Consider the following 22,280-nt stretch of genomic DNA (forward strand, 5'->3'; position numbering starts at 1 on the left):
CTTCACCACTCTCCATGCCTTCTACAAAAATCCCCCCACATTGGGGAAGAATCCAGTACCGGCGTCTGTAACGATCCTGGCCAAACATCATCGAACGCAAAGAGTGAGAAGCGTCAAAGAGCTTCCTTCTGTACTGACTCTGTTGCTGTTAAAAAATGATGCATATAATTAAGCTATGGGTGTCAAGTGCTTTAAAAATTAATATATAAGTGACTTCACACTTATTATGCCTTTAGTAAGCAGATAGATTTCACTACTGGGAACAGATAGCAAAGGAGATAAATATTACATGCCTGATTTCAATTTTAGTAACACTTATAAAGTTAGAAATTATTTTGAAAGTAATTAGAATATTTTTGTTACCATGGATTAAAAAGCTGTTCTGTTTTATCAGTTATCTTATAGTAAAGCTCATCTTATGCTTGATCATAAACAATGTGATCAAGTATTTTACTGGCCAGAACAAACTGGCTCAATTCTATGGATTTATGACAAATAATACTCACATATATATAATTGACCATTTCTGTATTTGCTCATTTTTATACTCATTCTGTAAACCTAGGCAACATATGGCTAAATTTTGGGATAAATTTGGGATGAATTTTATAATATATAGGTATTCATAATATTAATCTCATAATACAAAAATTCATCTTTTTTATAAATGTTCATTTAAAACTTCACTAATGCTACTGAAATTCAATTCTAAATTGAGTATTTTAAATGAGAAGTACACAAATACATAGTTTATAAATCCAATGCAAATAAAATACATTAATATAGTAATGTAAAATAAAACATAAGATGCTGAAACTATTACCATGATATTTGATTAAATTTTAAAAGTAATTACTTCCAAGAAATAAAACCATGCATTCACCAATATTCTGTATTAAATGAAGAGCTGAAGAATAGAGTTTCAGTTTAAGTTCAGGCTTTTAACCTTGGCATTAAACTTTTAAGGATTAATGTGAGAATGTTTCTAGAGCTCCTCATTTTAATTACTTATAAAAAAGCTTGTTTTTATTTAGCAGCCAGAAGAACTAATTCCATATAAGGTGGATCTTTAAAACACTGCAAAAAAGATGTTAACTGTAATCTGAAAAGTGCTTACTTTACTCAGTTTTTCAATCTGTTTTTCTAGCTCTTCAACACTTGCTGCTTGGTCACCTTCATCCTATACATAATAAAATACAGTATCATTTAACCTGTTTTTAAGATTTATTTTTTTAATCAATCAGCAAATATTTAATGAAAGTCTCCTATATGTAAAGTACTAGGATCGGTACTATGGAAATAAGTAAGACTCAGTTGTTGCTCTTTATAAATAAAATAATCTGGTAGGGAGACAAAACATTAATACTAAAAAATAAAAACCAATAGTAGGAAGCTATAAGAATCTCAAGATAGAGATTAAGAGTCATGGAGTTTGGGGGAAGGTGAGATTTATTCTGGTGGGAATCTATACCAAGAAAGGCTATATGGAAGAAGTTGTGTTTTTGGTGCTGTTGTTTTTGTTTTAAGAAGTTGTGTTTTTTTTTTTTTTTTAAAGATTTTATTTATTTATTTATTCATGAGAATACACAGAGAGGAGAGAGCGAGGCAGAGACACAGGCAGAGGGAGAAGCAGGCTCCATGCAGGGAGCCCGACGTGGGACTCGATCCCGGGTCTCCAGGATCACATCCTGGGCTGTAGGCAGGGCTAAACCGCTGAACCACCGGGGGCTGCCCAAGAAGTTGTGTTTTAATCAGCTATGGAAGAATGGTTAGGAATTGATCAATCAGAGAAAAGAGGGCAGGGCATTTCAGAAAGAGTTTGCGGTACAATGACCTGAAAGGTAGGTACATCAAGAGATAAAGTGGGAGATGAGATAAGGAGTTTAGGGCTAAATTGTAATGGACAATAAATAATATCCTTTGAGGGAGGTTAAACATCATAACTATGCATTACAAAGATTAATCTGATAACAGTTGTAAGATGTTCTGGAGCAGGGAAAGGACTAGAATTAGTAAATCTTGTTAGTAGATTCCTGCAATGATTCAAGAGGGAAGGAGAATGTGGGCCTCATTGGTGTCAAAGAAATAGATATAAGAAAAGCAAGTGGATATAAAGAGATATTACATAATTAGAACTGCTAAGTCCTGACAAGTCCAGGATCTGAGACAGGAAAGGGTGAGGGAGTGAAGAAAAGAGTAAATTATGATGTTAAGGCTTTAAATCTGACAACTGCAAAAGTATTGGTACCAATAATCAAGAGTCATTTTTAGAGCAAAGAAGGTTAAATTACATTTTGAACACATTGAGTTTTTAGTAGAAAAATAATCTCTACTATATACAGCACTAATTTCAAAAATGGAAAGTACATATAGGACTATATGAATTTTTTCATCCTAGAAAATATACGAAAACCAGCCCCGAATTACATGTTTGAGAGAGAAAGCATGAAGTAATAGAAGGTATATGTGCTTCTTTGAATCTCAGCTACACTACTTTCACATAGGCAAATCACTTAACTCTTCTAAGACTGTTTTGTTATCTGTAAATTGGTGATAACATTATCTGTAACATGGGATTTTTGTGAGAACTAAGTAAGAACAGATCTGAAAGCAACTAGCATATTTCCTGGCACTTAATACACAAATAAGATTAGTTTCCTTCTTTCTGAAAATTGTACTTTAATGAGAAGATGAAGGTACAGTTTAGGATTAAAAAAACCAGAAACTTATTTTTGATGTTCACTTTCTATAAGCATTTCTACAAAGTACATTGCAACCAAACACTCATGAATAGATATTTCTACACTGGTATGGCTATCACCCCAATAATAGGAAGTGAAAGGAAAATCTCTATCTTTTATCCACGCCTTATTCAAATTTAGTGAACCAAATTACAAAAGCATTTAGGCATATTATTTGTGTTAATAGTAATATGATTTCTATTTGGGATTAAAAGAAACCTACAATCTAAATCTTGATTCTCAAATAGATATTTATGTATCGATAGGATTCTAAACTGATCTTTTGACCAAAGGATAAATGTTTGATAATTTGCTTATGTAAAATGCAATTTAATCAACAAATATTTGAAATAAGACATTGAAATAGCTATGTATCAGCCAAATTAACTGCCATTTCGAAGACTTTTCCTATGATGGAAAAGAAGTAAAATGCCAAAGTTTTATTTAAAGGAGCTTTGGCTAATAGTCCTTATAATTTTAAGAGATATGAAGGAACCCAAAAGACCAGAGAGAAAACAACAAAATTAAGAACACAGAATCCCTGCCATGATTCTCCATAGTTTCTCATCGAAAAGAGAGGGTCATTATATGTCTCTATATGCTAGAGTGTAATTGTCCATATAACTTTACATGCCGAATTGTGAGGTTAAAGCTCACAAAAGTTTCAAAACAAATCTAACTATTAGACTCCACGTGTTCAGGGAATGAAAAATGAGAAGAGGAGACCATGTTTGGGACAAAGGGCTATGACTTAGTCAAGGGCAGTATTTCCTAACTGAAAGAAATCATGTGGGTCTCTGCAATTAATTCTTTAAGGAGTGTAACTACAGACATGACCTATCCTTTAATCAAGAGGCCAAATCTATTTTTGGAGGAATAACGTGCCTATCTTACCAGTCAGATTCATTATATAGTTAAAATTTTATTTAATAGGAAATTGAGAAGTGGCTGTCAGTTCTTCATTGTGAAGAATAGCTCTCAAATCATTTAAAGGAAATGCTAATTTGCCTTCTAGGTCCTAAAATATTTATTATTTTTGAAAGCTTTTAAACTGTTTTCTCATACTAATAACAAGCTATACATTTGCCAGGATTTTGATCAATGAACTCTACAATCTAATTAACTCTATAGTTCAACACTCATAAAAAAATAAAGTACCACTTTAAATAATACATCTGGTCTAAGAAACATTAATCATGATTTTTAAATAATTAATAATGATTTTTAATCTCCCTTAAAGAAAAAAATGTATAGTTTGTTAATTTTCCAAGTGAAAAAACAAGTCAGGTGAAACAAATAATTTATGTAAATAAACTAATTTAGTGGGGTAAGTCCCAGTAGAATATACTGAAAACCTAATACAGAGTTTTAAAATTTATGAGAATTAACACTTCAAAACAAATTATAACATTAAGTGCTGAAGAGTGATGCTAATTCTATGAAAAGGTGATTAATATTGGTCAGAAAGGTTTTATTCCTGCTATGGAGATAGCTCCACTTTCCAAATGAAGCAGATTGGTTTTAAATGGTATCTTTTGTTTGAGTAGTTACAATTCTGATATCCAAAATATATACCCTTCACACTATTTATTGCAGCATGAAAACGTATGATCAGTTGGTTTCAACAGTACATTATGAAATAATTAATTTCTGTAAGGAACCTCAATGTCTCTTTTTCAGATTGGTACTCAAAAGAAGTAAAGCTCCTTCTGGTGATTTTTATAATTTTGGTTTAAAATATAACATGGGGAAGAATTTATGAAAACATTTTGCATGTATGCTAATTTCACTTAAGAGAATTGTATAGCACATGATCTTGTAAGTTCCTCTACATTATCCAGATTCAGTCAAAATTTTGATTCAGTAATTCATCATTGGTCTTGATTAGATATTATTTTCATACATTCCATCAACAAATTCACCCCTTGAAGTCTTCTATCCTTATTTCTCCAGCAGTACTTAGTTGATGCAGGAAAGGAAAAGAATTCTACATTTCATTAGCATGGAGGGCAGAAGGAATGATTGACAGTATATTGTGTTTTGAGTACCATTCTGCAGGCTAATCAGTACTTCTAGCGTTCTTTTCTGGTAAAAAAGTGAACTTCAACCGTTATCTCCCTTTTATATATGTCTATTTCTGTGGTTTATGGTAGCTTCCCTTAAATACACACATATACACACACGCACACATGCACACACACACACCCCACACACCCCTCAATGACCTTGCCTTCTTCCCTGTAGCCTACTCTTCAAAGCTGGCCCTTCTACTTTGATTGAATCCCCTCCAAAATCTTTATGGACCTAATACCATTAATTATTCTTTTCATCTCTTTAATCTTCAACCCTCTCTCTTATTTTATTTAGTCCTTTCAAACAAAAATCATCTCATGTCTTTCACATCTGAAAAGTTCTTGGTTTTTGCCAACCTCGAGGAACTATATCCTTTTTTCTGAGGCACAATGCTTAAAGCAGTCATTTTCACTTTCTCACTTTCTGTTTTTCTCATTCATAGCCTGGATTCCACTCCCAACCCCCTAATGAAACTGTGTTGGCACTGGTTACCAATGAATGAGTCTATGTTGCCAAATTCAGTGTACACTTTCCGTCTTTATCATTTTAGATTCCTGCTGCCTTAATACTGTTTATCACTGTCTCCATTTTGAAAGGTTTGATCTTCTTGATTTTGATTACTACATGAGTAGAAAAGAGTTAACACTGAAGGTCTGACTGCTATACTTTGAAAGGCCTGCTCACAACGTTGGCCCTTGGTGTCTGGGAACTTGGATTTTGAAGGGTTTCCTTCATTCTTGTAAGAGTGGCTCACTAAACTGTGCTAACAATGTGGTTCATACTTTTCTTCTGGGAGTCTGAAATTTTGGCACATGGTATGTAGGAGGAATGAGTTCTGTAAGTCTCCTACTAAGTCACTGACTCTGGAGGGGATTTTGGGGATCCCTGACCACTATAGAAATCTCCTACCTCCTTGACTATTTCTTTTTCAGCAAACAACCTTGTGAGCTCTTAAATACTTATTGCAAATATTCCTCAATGAAAGTGTAAATTGAGAAGAGACTTTCAGTGTCTTATTTATTTTTGATCAAGAGTGCCCAAAGCTAGGCACATAATAAATTACTATTTAAGAAATATACCAATCTCACTAAATCTTTAAGGAATGAAGGATTGTACAAATGTAAGATATTATGTTACTAGAATAAAAGATAATACCTGAAATTAAGAATCTGAATAGTTCTCTGGAGAATGCTCAAGTCATTATGTAAAATCTTCACTTTTTTACTCAATACAAGCACTTCTATGTGTAGGCACTGTATTCAATATCTACCTAATTATCACAAAAACTTTATGAGGTGAATATTATGACAATGAGTTTTCATATGAAGAAACTGAGGCAAATGATTGTCAAAATGGAATTTAAACACAAATCCATTTGACTCCAGATTTTGTGATTTTTCAATATGTTATGCAGTCTTAGCTAAGTTTAAAATCAACCTAAATTTGATTACCTCATCTTCACAAATATCAGTCTTCTTTCCTTTTTTGTCTTCTTTATCTTCTTCATCCTCATCATCTTCATCAGCTTGGTCATCACTATCATCATCATCATCATCATCAAAATCACTGTCTCCTCCCTTCCTTCTTCGTTTGCGTCCTGGTGTAGGTGTGCCCAGTGGATGCTGTTCCTCTCCCAGATCAATGCCACCTGAAGTGTCTCTTTTGCCTGTTTTCTTAGCATGAATGATTCTGAGTCTTTAAATATGAAAAAAATGATGATATGGTAAAGTCTTCCCTCTGTACTTTTTAAAGAGTGTAACAGTTTTAAAAAAGATTTTATTTGAGAGAGAGAGAGTGAAAGAGAGAGAGAGAGAGAATGAGAATGAGCCAAGGGGTAGGGGGAACTCGATCCCAAGACCCTGGAATCATGACCTGAGCTGAAGGCAGATGCTTAAGCACCTGAGCCATCCAGGTACCCCTCGTTTTGTTTTTTTTTAAGAGACAGAGAGATCGAGAGTGTGCGCATGATAGGGGGGAGGTGGGCAGAGGGAGAGAGAGAAAGAGAAAATCTCAAGCAGGCTCCATTCCCAGCACATAGGCCAACCTGGGTCTTGATTTCATGACCCTCAAATCATGACCTGATCTGAAATCAAGAGCTGGATGCTTAACTGACTGACCCACCCAGGCTTCCCAAAGAGCACAACATGAGTTTTAAGCAAAAATACCTTACCATATTTTTGTTAGTAAGGAATAAATCAATGTCAATAAAAATTAGAATTAAGGAAATTTAACAAACATGTTTCCAGAAATTACAGAATATATTAACTTTTAAGAATTATTCAGGATATCTCTTTGGAATTAGAACACATTAAAAAAAATAAAACTTAGAAGGCTGAAAAGACAACTCTAGCAATGGCCAAGTGATACTTCCTGATCTCATGCTATCAGACTGAATAAATTTCAATTCAAATTACCACAAAGAAGCTATCCTCTTAACATAGAAGTTGAATAATTTCAGCATTGTATTTCCTGGCAGGAAGCTAATTAAGTTTTAATGCTGAATACATTTGGATATGTTAGACCTTCTGTAAAGCAAACTTTAATTAGAAAGCAATTTAAAAAAGTGGTAGTTCCAAACAGATCCTGTTTATGACAAGAGTAACCTGATAGCAACAACAATCTTAGAAAATGTGATTGACTTCTTTCAAATAAAGAAGACAAATGTACTGTCTTCTAAGTTTTAAGAATATGAGCTCAATGAATCTCATTATATCTTTTGTCCACTGCAAATTCTGACCCTGAGTTTCATTAATTTCATATCTCATCTTTATTAAGCTTTACCTTTTCTAATTCTAAGACAAAATAAAGTTGAAATTCTATCTTTGCAATTTGTATGTTTTACAGGGGAACTTGTACAAAGGAAAAATAGTAAACTAATTCTAATAAAACAGGACTTACTTGCGAAGTTTACCTTCTACTACCCATTTATCTCTCCTCAAGTTTGACATATAATCAATGTTCTTATCAATTTCACTGTCAATGCAAAAATGAAAAGACATAAGTTAATCCAATATGAAATACATTAATTTGGTAATAAACTGATACAGTTTCTGGTAAGTAAAAATAATGATTGCCTATGAATAGCAAAAACAATTGAAGATTATTTTAATATATTATCATATCCTTATAGATATATAGAAAACTTAAAATATCCAGTAATGGTAGAAATGCACAGATCCAAAATATTTGGATCGATCCTTTTCCTACAAAGGTAAAGGACTAAAAGTAACGTATTTAAAATCTGTAAAATAATAAATAGGAAGAATAAGATGAATGTGGATTTGCTCACCAAATCCTGAAATACTAAATTGGAAAACTTACCTTGACTCTTAAATGAGATTAAGTACTTTTGAAAAAGTACAAATTAATAAATTAAATTAACTAAAAATATTTAGATTGCATTAGCACATAATAAAATAAAAAATAGCTGGATAACTCTAGGAATGGCTACTAAGGAAAATCAGGTAGTCATGTCATTGAAAGATGTCAAATAAAGAAAAATTCTGGATTCTTTCATTTGTGGCACTATAGCAAAAAAAACCAGCATTTTTACATTCAGTGTATAAATAACAAAATTATTGTATAAACAAAACAAGTTACAAAGACTATATTGTATGATCCAAATTTTTGTTTCAATAGACTGCAAAGAAATACACAAAAATATTAGCAGTAGTCACCTCTGAATGGTGAGATCAAATAGATTTTTTTTGTGTTAGTCTGTTACTCCAAAATTTTCTATCACAAATTTGTATTATTTTATGATTAGACAAATTTAAAACAGAAAACAGTCACCAGAGGAGTCTGGTATATGCTTACCTCACCACACTCTTACTGCATGCTAGTTCATTGATCAGGAAAGCCAAGACTGAAGCTTTCTGGGCTGGAGTATGAGCCTGAAAAGCTTTGGTTTTCAGGCTTTCAGTAAGCTCAGTTTGTCCACAATGGGCTTCCATAAAAATCTGCAAAATCTCGGAAACATTGTCTCGATTCACACCAACATTCAGCAAATGTTCTCCAAGAGCTGTTTTGGCCTATAAAAGTTTGACATTTTTACCAGTGTTGATTATAACCGTTCACAATAAGATTTTAAAATATGGATATTATATATGACCTACATATTACTGACAAGGACTTAATTCACATTTTTTGATGGAGCGGAGATGAAAAATATACAACAGATAATAGCCAAGTATTTAAGTACTTGTAATCCTTCTAATCCTTCTCTAAACCCTTGGTTAAAAGGTAGAGAGGGAGAATAGTATGTAAACTCATGGGTATAAATAGTCTTTCACACCTTCTTTGACTATAGGAACCATCCTAAGCTTTTCCAGGCTTTATCTAGATGTTCTGTCAATAGTGGTATTCAGGCTCTCACTATTGTGTTCTGGCTCTCTGGTGTCATGGGTTCTACTGCCTGATACACTGAATGAATAGGGAGATGGAAGAGAAAGTAACAAATGCATCTGGAAGCCTCTCACTCTACAATATTGCCTTACAGCAAAGCTGACCAAAATGTGTATCTTAGTTGAAATTAAGATAAATTTGAACTTATTGGGTATCCACTGAACAGTACAGAGTCTTAATGTGCTGGTCTATAAGTTCTTTGATTAGCCTCAGTTATTCATAGTGATTTAGAGACAACACAGTATAATTTCAGAAGGTACACGTGAGTTCTAATTGCTTTATGAATTATGAATTGTTTTGTCTAATATCACATGTGTATTTCCTTAACTTGGTTTTTGCTGACAGAGGAAAAAAGGAGCAATTTGGGAATGATCTATATTCCTTAGGCTTTATGAACCAGGTTTTTCTAGGTATGTATCAATTTACCCTGAAGCAAATCTACATTAACTTTGTGAGACACGTAGAAAAAAATGGATCAGTCTATGCAGTCTTCTGCTAATACGCTAAAACCAGCTAATAATGCACTGATAGTAGAAATTAAAAAAAATTATACATATATATATATTTTTTTACCTTGTATCCTGTAATTAGACCTGGATCACATACAGCAGCTGAGAGGAGCCTCACAAGCAAGTCTTGTACTTCACCCATGCTGTCCCCTATATTTAGCAATCCCTCTTGAAGAACACTCAGGTTTGGAACATCAATATTCACATCAAAGCCCAAAACTTTACCAAAGTTTCGTAAGAACTGCACCACCATGAGACAGTCTGAAAATGTACTTCCAGAGAGAACAAGTCCTGGAATACGAGGCAACTCTGGCAAAGGCTGTAAATAAATTAAAATAATAAATAAATTAATTTAAAGCCATGATTTCATATCTTCTGAAGTAAAATAAGTTGCTATCTTTCTTTTTTCCTGCATCATACCAGTGATTTTCTCTCTGGAGAATAAATTTCCTGAGGGGATTTCTATAATCCCTTGATATTAAGTACAGACAGGCTGTTGAGTGCAAGTAACCAATGATACATTTTGGTTGAACCCAACATGAACTTAGATTTTTGCAAAAAACCCCACTAATTTTAACTAACATATTGATAAACATTGGTTTATACAGCTGGAGCAAAAATTAGGGAACATAAGAAACATTTCAAAAGTATCTTCTGGTGAACATACTTAGTAGAGTACTGATTTCTTCTACTGGTGGAGACTGATTTTATATTACATTTCACACTACTTTGGGAGCTCAGAAACTAACAGTTTGTATCTGTGAGCTGTATGGTTGAGCATGGTAGCCTTTTTGGCAAATGAATATGAATAAATAAGTGGTCCACATAATCAGAATCCATGACCCTATCAAGAACCCAGTTATACTGTGACAGTCTAGGGTTCCTAAATGTAGTGAAACATTAACACTGAATTTCAATATTAAAAGTGAAAAGCTATCTCCTTTGCTCCTTCTCCAATATGTTTACATTTTAACATTTTAATGACTATAGTACTAGTTGTCATAAACGTTTAAAAAATTAAATAAGTAATCTAAATTTAAAACATTTTTGTATATGAATGATATTTAATAAGTGTATCTTAACATTTGAGTGGAAAAAATATGACGTCAATACTTCTATTTCTCTGAATTTGTCTTGCTCAAAAATGGTCCCCTACCCTTCATTTACTGAAATACAAATCATATACTTCTACTAATATTGAATGGAAACACAGAAATATGGATAATAGCAGACACCATACAAATCTTTTACATTCCACTTGACAACCAGTTAAATGGTTTTAACTTAATTCAGAGACTTTTCCTGAACACTATCATACACATACATGTCCATAGGATTCTAGAAATGCATATAACAAAGCTAACAAAATGAACACATATTTGATAAAATGCATATAGATTGAAATACAAATAAAAGATGCAAGGAGATAATGCTCATTTAGTATTAAAAAATATTTATTCACTATAAAACTTATTAAATGTGTTAGTAACAAACATATATACCCATTCTGGGCTTAGGAAATTTTAAACATCTGATTGACTAAAACTAGTATGCATACTTTCTTTTTTAAAGCATTTATGCTAAGAAATAAATAGAATATTAATATAGTTAAATCCTCACTGGAGTATTAAAAGTTTGCTTTAAGTACTTCAGAAGAGAGCTTACACAGATTAAGAGAAAATCATTATTTGTATATTAGATGAATATGACTTATCAGTAAATATAGATGCTGCTAATCAAGTATAATAATGTATTCCTGAGACAGTATTATAGAGACAATATGCAGTATAGATATAATTTTTTAGGAATGCCATCTTCTTAGGTAGAGTCAAACATAATAGATTTCTACTCATAAGTATATGAAATCATGCCAGACATCAATACTAATTGGTCTTCCAAATTTCTTTTATATATTTTAGCCACATTACATGTCTGTGAAGCATGATGGAATAGAAAACACATATTAAGTACTTTCATTGGATATGCTTCTTGGCTTCAAGACGATAAACAGTGTGGACTCTGGAATTTAACAAACTAGAGACTGAATCCAAGTTGCCACTTATTAGCAGTGCAATCTTGGGCAAGTTCCTTAACCTCTTTGTGTCTCAGTTTTCCCCATCTGTAAATGGGCATAAATACCAGTTCCACAGGACTGTGATGAAGATTAAATGAGAGAATTCATCTAGAGCACTTGACATAGTGCCTGGTATGTAGTAAAAATATTTAATAAAAGTTAGCTACAATTACAAAGCATTGAAGGAGGTTATAGATTATAAATCTTCACTTATTTAAATTATCTATGGGCATGTGGTGAGGAGTTAGAGCTTTCTATACCTAAATGATTACATTTAGAAATCCTATCCACTTCTCTAATTCATCTTTGTAGATTTCTTCAGTATTTCTACTTCAATTTAAAAATGTTTACATGGGGCACCTGGGTGGCTCAGTTGGTTAAATGTCTGCCTTAGGCTCAGGTCATGATCCCGGGATCCTGGGATCGAGCCCTGCATTGGGATCCCTGCCCAATGAGGAGTCTGCTTCTCTCTGCTCCTCAGACTCTCCCTGCTTGCGTGCACGCTCTCTCTCTCTTAAATAAATAAATAAAATCTTTAAAAAAAAAAAAAAGGTTTGGAATGCTGTTACATATTAGGAAGTGCCATTATTGGCATAGGAGCTCTAGAGAGGTTTACTGGTGGCTAGTCAGGAAAGGCAGATTGACCTTGACTTGGAAACCCACTGCTCTAGTTAAAAATAAAAAGCTTTCATAGTGGCAACTCTGGCAAAGGAATCAGGTGAGATACAGGAAAAATTACACTTATTAATGAAATGTTTCTTATGATAAATTACCTTTTGGTCTGCTAAGCACATATCTTCATTAGGCTTCTTTAGTTCCTTTGCCATTTCTAATTCTAATCTTCGTTGCTCTAGTTTACGTTCTTTATTTAATCTTTTCTCATCACGTTTTTCTTGCTTCAACCGTTCTTTTTCCTTAAAAAGAAAACCATGTCCAACAGTTTCTTTAATAATTGTATGTGTTTGAAAAACTTCTGGTTAAAAATTTAAAAAGTTATCAGAGGGTTATTATTTCCATGAACAGAATTTTCTCAGGAGATTTAGGAATAGATTTGGAACTACGTAGAAACAATGACTTACTTTCACCCTGCGAGTTTCAAAATAATTTTATTACTATGTGTATGTGTGTGTTTGCATTGTCAATATTAGATTCAATTGAGATTATTCCATTATTCAAATTTTATTCATACTGTAACCTTCCCCAGGTTACAGCATGAGAATAAAATACTTACTAATAAAAGCAGATATATAAAATGCATATGGTAATTAAATATTTATAAAATACAGTTAGCTAGTATTAACACAAATTTTTGTGTAGCTCCCTGAAGCAAGGGAGGATTTACAGTATGAAAGTAGAAACAACATGCTTGAATTTGCAAAAGCAGTTCTAAGATAGCAACTGTGACAGAATCAAAATATTTAGCACTTCAAACAACATCTAAGAGAACGTAAAATGGATTCTGAAGGCAATTCCAAAAGCATTAAAAAAATATTTTCAGTGGCAGCAATATGGAAATAATCGTCCTGTCTCCCTGTTGTAGGGGACAACATTCTGTTGGAAGAAGTCAAGAGATTCTCTACGATAATATTAGTGTCATTACTTTATTGCCATATCTCAAATACGATTCTTAGATGAGAAATAAAAGTGGAATCATTAGGCAGGCAGTTCTAGTCTATTACATCACACATTTGATGCATTAATGATTGGTTTACTTTTGTAAGGCTAGTCATATCTCTTCCTTGATTAAAAAATCTTTCAATTTTCTTTATTTTTATTAAAATAAAATAACTTCTTCTGAATTCTAAACTTTCTTTTTTGCTTCAATCTTATCTCCCATTTTTGTATTCTATGTAGATTTACTCAAACTATTTGCAATTTCTGATGATCATCTTGTTTTCTAACCTCCTCACATTAGTGCACTCTAATCAGGAAGATCATTACTCCCATCTAGTGGATCTTAATCCTCTATAAACACTACCATCTCCATCCTAGTACCAATTTCTCTTAATTCTCATAGCTCTAATCTATAATTTTAACATTGCATTTATTGCTTCCTGTACTATATTAGCATTTTTGCCCATATTCTAGCTATCTCTGTTTCAATTACCATGGCTAAGCACATTGACTGCTGTGGGAAGGCATGCCACAGAGGGGACACAAGAGTGGGAGAGGATATTCCAGGCAGAGTAGAGAAAGTGCAATGTATTTGAGAAATTGCTAGTAGTTTCAAGAGTAGAGTGTAGGCTGCTGGTTGAATATTGCTGATATTATGAAAGAGCCAGAGGCCAGGTCATGAAAGCCTTTTTAGATGATATGCTCAAGTCATTATTCATATTTACACTGTCTCTAAATTTTGGGGTTATTGATTCATACAGACATTTGGGAGGAAAATGATTCAGAAGCTATCTTGTAAGATTACTGACAACAAAAAAGTACTATAATTAATCTTATTGGTTATAAACTAAAAGCAGTTTCTGAGGGTCTGATGACATAAAATATACAAAATTAACATGCAACACTCGCACAATGCATTATATATTTTTAATTCAAATTATCATTGGTAGAACATGTTTTTTTCCAGAATTGGATTTTTAATTTATAAACACATGGCCATTGCTCTAAGAATTTTTTCAAAGAGAAAACATTTTGGTCACTGATCAGAATAATGAGTTACAATCGCCAACAGAAAAGACCAATGTCTTCTATAGATTTCAAAGTAGCTGGTATAAATTCTACCATATAGGCCTAACCCAGAATTCTTAACGATGTTCATAATAGTAATTGCAAAAATAAATTCACTAGAAACGGTTGAAAATGGTTACCATTTCTTTTCCAAAAAGAGAGGGCATGTGTGACACTAATGCTCTCTTCACTGTGCCAACTTAACATTGATGGCAATGTGGGGGTACGTAACACTGCAGTGATATGCAGACAATAAGTAGACTGCATTTATGTCATGAGGTAAATATGGCATATATTCTTGGATATCATTTTCAGCTAGTGATAGGCAGTATGTTTTCCAGTTAAAAGCATGGCTCTGGTATGCCATGGAAAGTAAAATGACATCACTTTTTAGGACAAAATGGAGATTTCCAAGAAATTTTAGAAATTTATAGGACCTTTATTACTTCAAGACATACTTCCATTAGAGATATGTAAAAGGAAACATGAAATCTCTAAATGTAGTGAATTTGCTGAATTTACTCATTATTGATTAAATGAACTTCAATGAATTGTATAAGACAACTCTGAAAGAACTAGAGCTTCTGGGTCCCCTCAACAATCAACTAATATTTAAAATGGTATATAAAGATAGTCACAATCTAGCCCTACACAAGTTTTGGGCCCATATCTCATGATTCTCAGTTCATTTCCCATGTTCTAATCACATTGTGTGATACACCTGTGTTGAGAAGACAGTGTGATCAGTTTGAGTCATTGCTTGGATGATGAAGATGATGAAAAAGGACAAAGATGAGGATGGGGAGAAAGAGGAGGAGAAAGACAAGGAGAAAAGCAAGAAAACCAATTTTTAAAAATATTTATTATTTGTTGTACTATGGGACAATTATTTGTCTAAAGTTGATCTCTTCCACTTTAGTGTAAGCTTCTAGAGGTCAGAGGAATACACATATTCACCTGTTTCTTTATGGATCTATTCAATTCCCAGCAATACAATTTGCCAAACCTTCAAGGAAGTTTTCTTTTTTTAAGATTTTATTTATTTATTCATGAGAGACACAGAGATAGAGAGAGGCATAGACACAGGCAGAGGGAGAAGCAAGCTTCATGCAGGGAGCCTGATGTGGGACTTGATCCCGGGACTCTAGGACCACATCCTGGGCTAAGGGCAGGCACTAAACCGCTGAGCCACCCAGGCATTCTATTCAAGGAAGTTTTAAACGATTTTATCTTTCTTCCTATCAACTTATATCAGTTCAACTTTCCTTTTCCACTGGTCTCAATGTTCTTATTACCAACTATAACAGCTGTCATATGTCTTTAACAGAAATATTTGGGGTATCATATAAAAATTATCTAAGCATTTATTAATTTACTAATCCACATAAATATTGCATATAAATATCGATATTCCATATAAATATCGATAGGTTAACACTTGTAAACTAGTCATTAAACATATTCGATAGCCGATTTTTTTCTCACTTTTTATATTTCATTCTGTGGACAAATGTAACTGATGTCTTCTCTTTTCAATTACAATTCAAACCTTGTAGCCAAAAGCAGAGTTTAATACATTTATTAATAATATTCAAGTTATATTTGGGAATTTAAAAATATCCAAGCCATATTTCTCACATCTACTCCAACATTATTAATTTCTTAATCATTTTAATTGCAAATATTATGATTTGATGTGCCTGAAAATACCATCCCCATATCAAAATTATTATTTTTTAAAAATTTTATTTATTTATTCATGAGAGACATAGAGAGAGAGAGGCATAGACACAGGCAGAGGGAGAAGCAAGCTTCATGCATGGAGCCTGCCATGGGACTCGATCCCAGGACTCTGAGATCATGCCCTGAGCCGAAGGCAGATATTCAACTGAGCCACCCAGGCGTACCCCCATATCAAAATTAAACAGACTTATTATCTGATAATTTTTTCCAGAAACTAAAGTTTAAAGTAGCAATGCTCTTTTAGGCCAAATTTGACGATGTTTAAACTTGTGTAGTATTCTAACTCTTTTAGACTTGGTATACAGTTTGAAAGAGCAGTATTTACCATCTTTTGCCTAAGCCTTTTCTTGACCAATGAAGTTACCATGCTTGACCCTATACTTAATTTCTATAATATTATGTTTTTAATAAGAAAGATGGAGAGAGAGTATGTGCTCACATGCATGAGCAGGGAGGGACAGAAGAAGAGAGAATAGGCTCTGGGCTGAGTGTGGAGCCGATTCTGAGCTCAATCCCATGACTCTGAGATCATGACCAAAGCTGAAACCAAGAGTTGGACGCCCAATCTACTGAGCAATCCAAGCACCTCTATTATATTATGGTTTGTTACTATGTCAAATATTAGGATTTTACAATGGAACTTTTTGGTTTTGCAAGGTCAATTCACAAGAAACTTCTGATATACCAGAGAAGAATTATGAAACCTATCATGATATGGAAGGAATGTTAAAATATATTTTACAATATTAACATTGGTTAAATTTCAGGGTAATAACTTAAATTGCCTACAAATGAATAAAATATAGCTCTTGACTATATTCTAGGTGGACTATCAATAATGACAAGCAATTAGTGTGCTTTCTCTTAATTTTTTTTGCCTTCATCCCTCCATCCCCTCCAGTTTTCTAGATGTAGAAATTCTTGAAGCAAATGAATTCTCAGAATATAAGTCATTTATAATAAAATATTTTTTAATCATTGTAATTATAGCAATGGAATTTTCTATATCAAAATATTACTAATATTTTAGTTAAGAAGTCATTTACATTTCATTTCAAAGTTGAAATACCTTTTGATAGCAAATGCATTAAATTTAGATTATCCTAAACAGTGAAAAATACATAGGGTGAAAATTTCAAAACTAGTTTTTACTCACATAAAAAGATTACTTTAGGGACTCTCAAGGCATAAATGACAGAATTTCCAGAAATCTACAGCATAATAATAAATGTATGAAATAAATTTATTCTATTTTAGAATCTCAGAAGTTTAAAAACCAAACAATGAATGTGGTAAAATGACCTGTTACTGTAAACTTTTACAACTTATCAGACTGCAAAACAAGACATTTTTAAGAGACCATGGTGCAAAGATGCCTACTTTTTTTGCTTTTTATGACTACTGGGTCTCTTAGGTGTTTGTTCTGTGCATTATTAGGAGAATACATTTCTTTTGACAGCAACTTGTACTTATTAAATTTCAAAGACATAAATATAATTTAAGAGACACAGGTTTACCTCAGGATGTAGGAAGAATACAAGTATAAATAAGATTAATAATATAAGTATTTATAGAAGACAGATATAAAGATTAAAAGTAATAGCGTTTTATGGTAACACTAAATATGAGTAGAACAATCAAGGTAATTTTTTTTTAAAGGGACTACCTTTACATTCAAAATATGAAAACTAAGTTTAAGCAAACAAAAAATTATGAATCACATAACTGAAGAGAGACCCTTACATTTTATATTTTTTATTTTATTTTTTTACATTTTATATTTTAATAAAAAGTTTATTTAATAGGTATAATGTATAAAAAAAACTCCCAGTTATTGTATTTTCTTAAAACTTTCCAAAGTATTACATAGGTCTGTATAATTCTGTATCTAAATACTATGTAGAATAGTTACTGTTATATGTCTCTTAAATTAAAATTATTAATAATTCTTTTTTTAAATTGTTAATAAATCTTGAGTCAGATAATTGAAGATTTTAATATATCTAAATTAAGTTGATAATAATCTTTCAAAAATTGACTGTTTATGACATTTAACATTTTATTGGATAGTTAATAGAAAATAATTTTATATTTGTTTTTAGACCATTTAATTTTAAAATTACATTATAAGTACATTATATAAATATAATATACAAGTAGGCCACATAAGGGTATTTACAATGTCTTCAACTGAATAAGGGGTTTGCTTAAATAAAACCATCTATATGTGTAATTCTGCTTATTTTCCTTTTTCACTAATGATTAATATAAGTATAGGCTTATAAAACAGTCATAACTTGAATCATGGGTGGGGAGGGGTTATATATTTTTTCTGCTTTCAAATTGCTTACTAGATGACTTCTGAAACCTGAACTACTCTCTTCTATTTTATGGTTTTGTCTCCTAAAGTGCTGACACAGTCATTCTGTGATAGCTGTGTATTTAACAACGTCTTATAGTTTATTAATCCTTGGAGGGAGACATATAAAAGACTCTGACGATTACTAGAGTTGATTATTCAGTTAATATGAGTAAAGTAACTATAAATTTGTGACTAGTATAGCTTAAAGTTTTTACAAATGAAAGAGGAGATTTTGAGCTACTTTGTCACATTACTTTAACCTGTTTCTAGTGCTTAGTAATAATGAAAGCAGATTTGTCTCATATTATATTTGAATTATACTGGGAATAAGCCTTTTTTTATTCACTAGACTATTCTTTCTTACATTTTCCTATAAAAATATTTATGAACAATGATATAGTAATGACCCTTTAAAATTAATGAAAGTAATAACAAGTAAGGTAATTTATATAAGTCTGAATATTCTTACTAATTATAGATTTCTTAAAAAGATTTTTATTTATTTGGGCAGGGAGAGCATGAGCAGGGAGGAGGAGCAGAGGGAGACAAAGAGCAAACTCCCAGCTGAGCAGGGAACCTGATATGGGACCTTGGTCCCAGCCCCGGGATCATGACCTGAGCTAAAGGCAGATGTCTAACCAAAAGAGCAACCCAGGAGCCCCACTAATTATAGATTTATACAAAGGAAAAACTAGTTAAATTAGATTATTTTAGTAAAAATTTATTGATGTAACACTAAATCAAAAAGATCAGTGTAGTATACATAGAATAACATAAAAGTAATGTTTGTATTACTGTCTTACTTTGATGGATATGGGGAGGTTCTTGAAATAACTTCAGATGTTATAGATTTTTAATTAACAAGGTAAAAGCAATTTATTTTTTAACCTCATTAGTTCTTTAAATATTATTCACAGTTTTATTTATCCTTTCTGTTTTTCTTTCTTTACAATCTAGTAATTATATGTTGAAGGTATTAAAAGAATCAAAGGTTACATATAGGCTAGTTCAGAATTTTTAGCTGACCCTGCCTATGTATCATATGGCTTTAATTTTACAATTAATTTTTCTTAATAAAAAAAAAAATAAAAAAAAAAATTTTTCTTAATAGTTAATAACACATTTATAGGTAATAGAATATGAAGTCAAGATATTCCCATTATTGGCATTACACTAGTTACATCTTTTGCATGTCAAGTAATAATAAGAAAATGAACAAGTACATAGGAATATTTTGTTAATATTCACTGAGGTGGCACAGTGATTTAAGATCTGGTGAGTGTTTGAATTGCTAGTAAAAACATATGCCTAGTTACTGCCTAACTATCCATACTATAAATTTTTATCTCTGATATGATTAAAAAAACATCATTAATACTTTTCAATTTTTTGTTTTCCTACAGTATCTAACCTAATGCTGTGCACAGAATAGTAGTTTAAGAAGTTAAAAAAAAAGGCATGGGGTCTTGGTGGCTCAGTGGGTTGAGCATCTATCTGCCTTCGGCTCAGGTCATGATCTCAGGGTCCTGGGATGGAGCCCTGCATCTGGCTCCCTGATCAACAAAGAGTCTCCTTTTCTCTTTCCCTTTCCCTCTGTGTGCTTGCTTGCTCTCTCTCGCTCAAATAAATTCATTAAAAAAAAAAGAGTTAAATGAGTACTTAGTCGATCACAGATCTATAGGTACCATTCAGTAAGGGAACACAATTTACAATCAGAATAACTGGCAAAATTATCTAGTCTTGTTCATAAGTCTATAGTTACCAAAGGATAACAACATTTTAAGAGCTCAGTTTTACCTATGGGGTTCTCTTAAACATTCCAGTAAGGGATTATTTATAACATATGTTATTTTAAATAATAGTTTCTTGAATGTATGACTTTAAGAAAACCACCTAGAGTAAAATAAAAGATTTTATTATTATATAGAGAATTTTATAGCTAGAAAACTATATAAGGTACTATTTCTTTAATGACATTTTTATTGCTAATTTAACTGCCCCCTCATTTTAACTCCTTCCTTCCTTCCTTCCTTCCTTCCTTCCTTCCTTCCTTCCTTCCTTCCTTCAACTACAATTTTCTAAGCTCCACCTTTGTACCTGGCTCTATAGTGGTAGACAAGACAGATAAGATTCTTTTCCTCACAGATCTTACAACCTGGGAGGAAGCAGATCATAAACAACTTTAAAATAAATAAGATGATGGAATGGAGTTCCAGAAGTGGGGTATAAAAAAATACAAAGTTAGTTGTTCTGGGAAGGTCTCTTGGACAAGTTAACATTTGATCTATAACTAAACAACAAATAAGAACCACTAAAATATATGGTGGAGGAACAGCAATGGTAAAGATCCTTTGTTTAGGATAATAAATAAACAAAAATGACTGGAATATAGTACTTAAGAGGCGAATTGTATGAGGTCAAGTTGGAGTGACAGGTGGAGGTCAGAGCACGTGTGACTGCTTTGTCATGGTGAGCAATTTGGAATTCATTACAATTGCAATGAGAATCCACTGGATAGTGTTAAGATGTAATATGGTTCACTTTCTGGAAAGATCACTGTGCTGCTCTGTGAAGAATGCATAGCAAGTGCTGAGGAAAACAAGCATGAAAATAAGGGAAGGCAGGTTCCTTAAATTATGCTTTACATTATTATTTTACATATGCACATTTTTTGGTTTAGTATTTTGACATGTTCGCCTTGACATTCCTTTTCTATTTTTTTTTTTTTAAGATTCTATTTATTTATTCATGAGAGACAGAGAGAAGGCAGAGATGTAGGCAAAGGGAGAAACAGGCTCCATGCAGGGAGCTCCATGTGGGATCTGATTCCCAGATTGGGATCACACCCTGAGCCGAAGGCAGCCACTCGATGGCTGAGCCACCCACGTATCCCGACATTCCTTTTCTAATTACTTATGCTTGATGCGGGCCCCAGTCAAGATTGTGTATTTTTCCAATATAGGTGGCTTTCGTTTTTAGTTCTTTCTCACTTTATCTGATACTCGTTTTTATTTTTTTAAGTACTTCAGATAAAAGGGTAAATAATGTGTATCTTACTCATGTTTCTTTTTTCTGAGGATGAATGAGCTAGGAGAGGGAGAGCTGTACTTGGCTTCTCATATTCTTTCCATGTTTTCTTGGAATCAATGTACCTGATTTGCTTTATCCAGTTAAAGGTAAATCTTATCCCATGAAAGGTGCTCTTGGTCTTTCATGGATTCTTGGAAGATTTAATTTTAATTGTCTTCATTTATCCTGTGGCTGCTATCTTTCACTCAAGCCAGATCTTACCCATCTCTTTTCATCAGCTTTTCCCACTCTCCTCCCAATCAATAGGAAATAAGAAAAATAGGAAATGGAGCAAGTCATGCCTTTTGGGTATCTCTGAACCTGAGTGTTCACTCTTTAATGATCTTACTCTTAGTATTCTCTTGGGTGTTTCCCTTCTACTAAATTCTAGTGTATCTGGAGATAATGTTGTGGGTTATTGTCATTATTCTGCCTTTCTTCAGCTTTTCTCTCAATCAGGAAAAATCAGAATGACACGCCCTCATTCATTTCAGTCCACTAGAAAGAAGTATACTTAGTGGAGAGGAACTTGTCTCTTGAGGGATTTTCTAGGTCTTTTTCATGAGTTGTTCATTCAGTTTCAATCTCTCCAGATTGGAGGAAATTAGGTTGAGCTTTGAGAA

General features: G+C 32.7%; 1 protein-coding gene across 50 annotated transcripts in view; it reads right to left on the reverse strand.

The window, feature by feature from the left end:
- Positions 1–22,280, reverse strand: part of BAZ2B (bromodomain adjacent to zinc finger domain 2B) — a 290,834-nt gene that overhangs the window by 38,015 nt on the left and 230,539 nt on the right. For all 50 annotated transcript variants that reach the window (XM_072751680.1, XM_072751670.1, XM_072751660.1 and 47 more), the window contains 7 exons: positions 12,575–12,715; positions 9,792–10,046; positions 8,631–8,845; positions 7,713–7,787; positions 6,266–6,509; positions 1,118–1,180; positions 1–145 (listed from right to left, as the gene is read on the reverse strand). In XM_072751680.1, the coding sequence (XP_072607781.1) occupies positions 1–145; positions 1,118–1,180; positions 6,266–6,509; positions 7,713–7,787; positions 8,631–8,845; positions 9,792–10,046; positions 12,575–12,715 (1,138 nt within the window). The remainder of the gene's footprint in view (positions 146–1,117; positions 1,181–6,265; positions 6,510–7,712; positions 7,788–8,630; positions 8,846–9,791; positions 10,047–12,574; positions 12,716–22,280) is intronic.

The sequence above is a fragment of the Vulpes vulpes genome, chromosome 3 (genome assembly GCF_048418805.1).
Source record: "Vulpes vulpes isolate BD-2025 chromosome 3, VulVul3, whole genome shotgun sequence".
NCBI classification, from domain to species: domain Eukaryota; kingdom Metazoa; phylum Chordata; class Mammalia; order Carnivora; family Canidae; genus Vulpes; species Vulpes vulpes.